At 41.5% G+C, this 8,030-nt stretch overlaps 1 protein-coding gene across 2 annotated transcripts; it reads right to left on the bottom strand.

Annotated features, from left to right (window-relative positions):
* Positions 1–437: 437 nt before the first annotated feature.
* KRT24 (keratin 24) lies at positions 438–6,453 on the bottom strand. 2 transcript variants are annotated; one of them, XM_077971608.1, is made up of 9 exons: positions 6,063–6,453; positions 5,794–6,026; positions 4,591–4,673; positions 3,705–3,861; positions 2,644–2,805; positions 2,420–2,545; positions 1,872–2,089; positions 985–1,097; positions 438–785 (listed from the first exon to the last, which is right to left on the bottom strand). In XM_077971608.1, the coding sequence occupies exons 1-9, from the start codon at positions 6,397–6,399 to the stop codon at positions 682–684; spliced, it is 1,533 nt and encodes a 510-aa protein (XP_077827734.1). In that variant the 5' UTR covers positions 6,400–6,453; the 3' UTR covers positions 438–681. The 2 variants fall into 2 exon arrangements, with proteins under 2 accessions (XP_077827734.1, XP_014975143.2); XM_015119657.3 differs by having other exon boundaries at positions 5,794–6,452.
* Positions 6,454–8,030: the final 1,577 nt, after the last annotated feature.

An 8,030-nucleotide genomic window follows, 5' to 3' on the forward strand; every position in this document is an offset into this window, starting at 1 on the left:
GACGTACTTGGGGGATGGTATCCAAAGCCCCTGAGTTATCTCTTTGTGATAGTTTGAGCCTCTGCACCTGGAACTGTTTACTTTTCTGTAACTGTTTCTGTAACCAATTAATCTTTGTTAATTGGTTTGCCTGTTTCTGCTCCTGTAAAAATTGCTTCAGCTAAACTCCCCTCCCCTATTTAGACCACAGTATAAAAAGAAATCTAGCCCCTTCGGGGCCGAGAGAATTTTGAGCTCCAGCCATCTCTCGGTCGCTGGCAATAAAAAGACTCCTGAATTAGTCTCAGAGTGTGGCTTTTCTCTATAACTCGCTTGGTTACAACAGGAAGATATAGACAATGAACTGATGTTAGTAATATAGTCATGCAGCTAGATCATCAATGATAGCTTCCTTCCTAGGTAAAATACTTTTTTAAAAAGTAAGTAATAATCAAATTAATTTGCAAAAGTAAATTTATTGAAGCAAAGAAACAATTAGAGCAAAGTTGTTAATTCAGCTATTTCAAGAGCATTCTAATGAGGAAAGAAGAAGATGCAGAAAAATTGGCTAGTCATCCATTTCTGGACTGAAGCTTTTCCTGAAATTATCCAGAAATATGCCTAGATTGATGCCATTTCTTCACTTGTGTCCTTGATTTTTTTTTTTTCTTTGAAAGACACTCTTGTTGATCTGGAAGTTCCTTATTTAACTTGCACCTCAGAAATACTGCTGACTTGAGACGAGACAACCTTGCCATCCACCAACTCCTCTATGATGGTCTTAGTCACTCTAGTCTTGCTTGAATCTGAAAATCATGGGATTGCAATGTCAGTCTGGCAACTATCACAGAAACACAGAGCAAGAGAAATGCAATCATATGCATTCAACGTGTTCTCTCTGGGTAAGATTATGTAAACAATAGCAGACACTTTTAATATGACAAGCAAAGTATGCCTTTACTTTTAAATTACAGAATTATCATCAACATTAAAAAAAATGTCTACCTCGTCCTTGACCAGAACAACCTCCAGATCTTGAGTCACCAGATACCAGATCCCTGGATCCCATGTTTGTGGATCCTGAGTTTCTACCATCAAATTCTGCAAAACTAGAACCACTGGAGAAAAAAAAAAGAATTGTTTTCCTTTGCAGTTTGCAAAGGCAGGAGAAACCCTCCGCCCCGGGGATTCCTCAAGATGAAGCTTTGGATGTGTTTTAATTGGATTGTGTCTGTTACTTTCTTGTTCAGCCTTGCACTCCTGGGCTCAAATGATCCTTCTGTCTCAGCCTCCCCAGTATCTGGGATTACAGGTGTGCACCACCATGCCCAGCTATTTTTTTTTTGAGACAGGGTCTCGCTCTGTCACCCAGGCTAGAGTACAGTGGCATGATTACAGCTCACTGCGGCCTCAACCTCCTGGGTTCAAGTGATCCTCCCGCCTCAGTCCCCTGAGTAGCTGGGACTACAGGTGTGCACCACCACGCCTGGCTAATTTTTGTATTTTTAGTAGAGACAGGGTTTCACCATATTGGCCAGGCTGGTCTCGAACTCCTGACCTCATGTGATCTGCCTGCCTTGGCCTCCCAAAGTGCTGAGATTACAGGCACGAGCCACTGCGCCAGCCTTCAGCTAATTTTTTAAATATTATTTTTTGTAGAGACGGGGTTTTGCTTTGTTGCCCAAGCTGGTCTTGGACTCCTGGGCTCACGTGATTCTCCCACCTCAGCCTCCCAAAGTGCTGGGATTACAGGCCTGAGCCACTGCACCCAGCTTGTGTCTGTTATTTTATTACTCTCTCTATATACAAGTCTACCCCCTGAGTCTCATTTTGGTTTTCTAAAATAAATTCCCTAAGGTATGCATTTTAGTTTGTTCACGACTTTGGTTTACCCTCCCTCTCCATCGAGCAGGCGGCAGTAGGTCTCGATCTCCATCTCCAGGCGTGTCTTGATGTCCAGCAGTTGCTCGTACTCTGCGTTCTGGCATTTAGTCTCACCCCGGATCTGGCAGATCTCCTCCTCCAGGGCACTGACCTGTGTTTGAATTTCTGACAGCTGAGCCACGTAGCCAGCTTCTGTGTCAGCCAGGGTTCCTTCCAGGGAGCTTTTCTAAGAGAAAAAGCAAATAAAAAATTCATGATGAAAATAAATCATTGGATGATTTTTTAAAAATGCAATTTTATGTGGCACTAGAAGTGTAGCTTCGCCATATAACCTATATTGTTATATCATTGCTTCTTCAATTTTGGTTGGCACTTCTTTTTAAACTAAATCTTTTATGTGAAATAGAGTACATTAACTTTTAATGCTTTCTATAATCATAATGCAGTTCTCCTTAACATCGCCTTTTTTATGTGCCTAGTGAACCTCTTGGCAAAGAAAGAAAATTGCACTTGCCTAACTCCCTGTTGGAAAATGTGAAAAGCTATTTGCACATACCATGGCCAGTTGGGACTGAAGCTCAATTTCCAGGGCTTGCAGGGTACGTTTCAGTTCTGTTATCTCATTCTTGGCAGAACTGGCTGCCCCAGCATCAGTGGAGATTTGTGCTTGTAGTGATGCACTCTAAATACAAATATAATGCAGCTGTTGTAGGCTGGTGAACGGAGCAGAAGCGGCTTGTGTGTGGCTACTGGCTTGGGTTCTCAGCAGAGAGGATGTACCTGCTTATTGAACTGCTCCTCAGCTTCTCGGCGGTTTTGCTCAGCCAGCTCCTCATACTGCGCCCTCATGTCATTCAGTAATTTGGTCAGGTCGGTCCCTGGAGCAGCATTCATTTCTACAGTCACCTCCCCTCCAGAGCTTCCTTGCATACTCTTCATTTCCTAGCATGAAGGAAAAAAGACCATCGTGATGCAAATAGAAAAGCGATGACTTCCCAGGCCGGGCGTGGTGGCTCACGCCTGTAATCCCAGCACTTTGGGAGGCCGAGGTGGGCGCATCACGAGGTCAGGAGATCGAGACCATCCTGGCTAACACGGTGAAATCCCGTCTCTACTAAAAATCCAAAAAAAAAAAAAGAAAAGCGATGATTTCCTAAAATGTGCCTAGACAACAATTTGGAAATAGGACACTGAAAGGAAAAAAAAAATCAAATCTAGATAGAATTTACTCATGATTACTTTTGTTTCCTGGTCATAGTGTGTGGGAAATTCACTTAGATAAAATTGAGTTTATTTTCCTTTTTTTTTTTTTTGAGACGGAGTCTTGCTCTGTCGCCCAGGCTGGAGTGCAGTGGCTTGATCTCGACTCACTGCAACCTCTGCCTCCCCAGTTCAAGCGATTCTCCTGCCTTAGCCTCCTGAGTAGCTAGGATTACAGGCACAACAGCTGGGCATCATCACACCCCGCTAATTTTTGTATTTTTAGTAGAGACGGGGTTTCACCATTTTGGTCAGGCTGGTCTCAAACTCCTGACCTTGTGATCTGCCTGCCTTGGCCTCCCAAAGTTCTGGGATTACAGGCATGAGCCACTGTGCCCGGCCTATTTTACTTTTTTAGAGACACACTATCTCTCTGTTGCTCAGGCTGGAATCCAGTGGCATGATCATAGCTCACTGTGGCCTCCAACTCCTGGGCTCGAGGGATCCCCCTGCCTCAGCCTCCAGAGTAGCTGAGACTACAGGCATGAGCCACTGCACCCAGCCAATTTTATTTGTATAGAATGCATGTGGGGAGAAATATGTTAGCGGGAGTTATTCATTTATGTAGAACATGTTCCTACCTCCTCGTGGTTCTTCTTCAGGTAGGCCAGCTCCTCGGTGAGACTCTCAATCTGCATCTCCAGGTCAGAGCGGGTCATAGTCAGGTCATCCAGGACTTTCCGCAGGCCATTGATGTCAGCCTCCACGGTCTGCCGGAGACACAGCTCGTTCTCATACCTGGAAGGGACAGCAGTAAGGCAAAAAGTACTGTAAGCTCACCTGGCCGTGTTTCAAAGAGTACCTTCCATTCTTACATATTGAAAAACTTCTCACCTGTGGGCATTTTCATAAATAAAGGTTACTAAGTTTTCTCTTGGGAAATTTTCCCTTATAAAGAAAAATACCAGTGTAATATTAATTCTAATCATGTCTAACATTTTTTTTTTTTTTTTTTTTTGAGACGAAGTCTCGCTCTGTCGCCCAGGCTGGAGTGCAGTGGCCGGATCTCAGCTCACTGCAAGCTCCGCCTCCCGGGTTCACGCCATTCTTCTGCCTCAGCCTCCTGAGTAGCTGGGACCACAGGCGCCCGCCATCTCGCCCGGCTAGTTTTTTTTTTTGTATTTTTTTAGTAGAGACGGGGGTTTCACCGTATTAGCCAGGATGGTCTCGATCTCCTGACCTCGTGATCCGCCTGTCTCGGCCTCCCAAAGTGCTGGGATTACAGGCTTGAGCCACCGCGCCCGGCCAAACATTTTTTATAATAAAATTCTCGCTCTAAATTTGCCTCCTTCTTTTTTCTTTTTCTTTTTGATGAAATAATGGTCTAAAGTTTACCCTTGGGATGTTTGTAAATTTAGGTCATGATCTTCTAGTGTGTGTGTGTATATATATATGTATATTTATAAAATGAAATAAAATTTATTTTTTTCCCCATTACCCTTGTTTTCAAGTCTTTATGTTTCTTACTTCAATCTGAAGTCATCAGCAGCCAATCTGGCATTGTCAATCTGCAAAATGATCCCAGCATTTTCAACAGTGGCAGCAATGTTCTAAAAAAAGATGTTAATAGTAAGTGAATCACGAATGATTTTTACCTTGTGTCTGCATGCCTACCTGTAAGGGTAGATGTTGCCTGTGTTATTAGCTCTTTTTGTGTGTGTGTGTGTAGAGACAGAGTCTCGCTCTGTTGCCCAGGCTGGAGTGCAGTGGCGAGATCTCGGCTCAACTGCAATCTCTGCCTCCCAGGTTCAAGTGATTCTTGCGCCTCAGCCTCCTGATTAGCTGGGATTATAGGTGCGTGCCACTATGCCCAGCTAATTTTTTTTGTATGTGTATTTTTAGTAGACATGGGATTTCACCATGTTGGCCAGGCTGATCTCAAATTCCTGACTTCAAGTGATTTGCCGGCCTGAGCCTCCCAAAGTGCTGGGATTACAGGTGTGAGCCACAGTGCCTGGCCTGTGTTATTAGCTCTTAAAGGTGACTTGCTTTGCAAACTTACTTAGTAATGACACCTGTATATCTGGGGCTGGTATATTTAGGACTACAACTTTCTGCAAAAAGATAACCGTTTGCACATTTATTGGACTAGGCACAGGAACCTGTTTTACAGGATATAGCCCTCTGCATATTTCTGCTACTTTGTTAGATTATCTCATGCACTTTTTCAGGAAATAGTGCAAAAATTGTATTTCGCTTCCAAAAAAGTCTTTAAAAATTTATTTCCCATACAAAAGTGGCTAAACATTTTAGATTCTACTACATTCTTATGTAATGTTTGCACCAGATTTTCTAGGAAGAAAAATCATCCTAAAGAATATTTAAATCTAGTAAGACAATAAAATATGTCAGTCTGTCAGAATTCATCATAAATAATTAAACTAATGTTGACTCACTGCTGTCATTCTTATATATAAATGATAATTAGCTGCCTGGTATTGTATAAGTTTTCCTCTTATGTAGAAATACTGAAACTGAGATGGAAACAGAAAATTAATGTCACATAAAGTATTATAATAATTAAGACACATCAGGTCCCACTTTGCATGTGTAACAAGCAAATATGTTTTCAAATAATTTCTTAACTTAAAATTTTCATTATAGTACATGATCCGAAAAGAAGTGAAAGATCCACAAATACTAGAAACTCAGGCACAGATAGAGTCTCACCTGGTTTCTGAGCTCTTCAATTATTGAATAGTATTTGCTATAATCTCTTCCAGATCCACCATCTCCAGACCCAGGCCCGTATTTGTCATACCACTCCTTGATTTTGTTCTCCAGATCAGTGTTAGCCTCCTCCAGGGCTCTGACCTTGTCTAGGTAATTGGCCAAGCGGTCATTGAGGTTCTGCATGGTTTGCTTTTCCCCTCCAGAGAAAAGCCCCCCATTGCCAACACCACCTCCCATACCACCACCATAGCTGTAGAAGCCTCCACTGCTGAATCCAGAACTCCCACAGAATCCAGAACCCCTGCCAAATCCAGAGACCCCGCCAAAGCTAGAACCCCCACCAAATCCTGCCCCAGAGCCTGAAGCTCCCCCAAAACCACCCCCTACTGAGCAGCTACCAAAGCCCCCTCCAAAGCTGCCCCTGAAAGCACTGCTAGACCCCCCACTCAGGCCACAGCCGCCGGTTCCTCCTCGGAAGCCCCGGGCCGAGCTGCCCCCCAGACCACATCTGCTTCCACCACTGAAGCTGCTTCCAGCAGCAGACACCCTGGCTGAGCTGCTGCCTCCAGCCCTGGAGGAGGAGACACGAGTCGAGCGAGACATCGTGCTCCTGCAAACGTGAGCTTGTCCAGGCGAATAGGAGAGGTGATGACAAACGATGTATTCAAGGCTGCCTTTTTGGCCTATATATACACACTTTGAGGGTGTTCCTTTTCTCTGTCACTTCTTAATCCTTGTTACAGTTTTGGTAATCCGTAATTGGATAATTTCTTGAACACTTCTCTGAAGTTAGGTCAGAGCCCTGGGGCATTTACTATACCCATAAAAAAAAAGAATAAGGTGGAGCAAAACAAAAAAATTTTCAGAATTACAGTTTTAATCTTTCAGAGGTTTTGATGACTGGTAACTTTTCTCTGGAAGTGTAGTTCTATTAAATTTGCTTCATGATTTCACATTTGCAGAGAATATCTCCAGGTTAACAAATGTAATCGAAATACTTAATATGATGAGAATAAAAATTTCCCATCAATCATGTAACTTTTTTATTCGTATTGTTCTCAGAAGTTGAAATTAGCTTTCACATCAGCAATAATTTCAGATTTGATTAAGCATCCATCTCTTTGATTATTTCAATCAGCATGTTTTTTAAGGTTGTTGAAGTTTGTGATTTTAAGTTATTGCTTTCTTTTTTTTTGTATTTTGTACAACATACAAAAAGCATATAAGTTGTAAAAATTATGTTTTTATATAGTTCATAAGAAAAACATAAATAATGGTTTTCCAGGCAAGTATTATTAGATCTCAGCAACATGTTTATTCAAGTAGCTAACGTCTAAGAAAAACTGAAAAGTTTTTAGGCAGATCATTTAAATGTGCTTTTCTTTCTGATTGAATTCTAGTCTGATAAAAAGAGAGTAACTTCCTTTTTGAGTCACATTTCAAGAAATGAAGAGATGATGCTGATACTTCCTGCCTTCATTTTAAAGATAAAAGAGGATTTGTATCTACTTCTGATAACTAGTGTTACAATTGGAGTGATTTTATAGATTCTGAACCCTCCTGAGTTCCCTTTGTGCTTCATGGTTTTTTGTCCCTTTGTACTTTAGACTGTTTCCATTCATGTCTTCCAGTCACTTCACTGGTTTAATAGTGTCTTTTTGAAAGACAGATACTGTATAATTCCAGTACTATGAGGTGCCTAGAGTAGTCAAATTCATAGAGACAGAAAGTAGAATGGGAGTTGCCAGTGGTTGAAGGGTTGGGGATAGACAGTTGTTGCTTACTGGGCATAGAATTTAGTTTTGCAATATGAAAAGAGTTTGGGACATTGGCTGCACAACAATGTCAGTGCATTTAAGACTACTGAACTGTAAACTTATAAATGATTAAGATGATGTTTATGTTATATGTATTTTACCACCATTTTAAAAAAGTCTTAAAAAACAGATGCTTCCAGAAATACTTTGTATCCTCCTTAGCTTCAAACTTAAGTAGCTGACTTTTGTTTATTTAAGAATTTTTTCCTTATTTTGCCAGTCTCTGTTAAACTATGTGCATACCTTAATCTTTATATTCAATCATTTGTTAAACAATGTTCTCCTTTTAATTCTTCCTTAAATTGTATTTGATTGGGACACGTGATTAAATAAGTGATGATTCCCTTTACCATGTAGCTCTTATGTGGCTTTTGTGCTCTCCCTGTACTGTTTTCACAGGAGTGTGATGTTACTCTT

Source organism: Macaca mulatta, chromosome 16 (assembly GCF_049350105.2).
Source record: "Macaca mulatta isolate MMU2019108-1 chromosome 16, T2T-MMU8v2.0, whole genome shotgun sequence".
NCBI lineage: Eukaryota > Metazoa > Chordata > Mammalia > Primates > Cercopithecidae > Macaca > Macaca mulatta.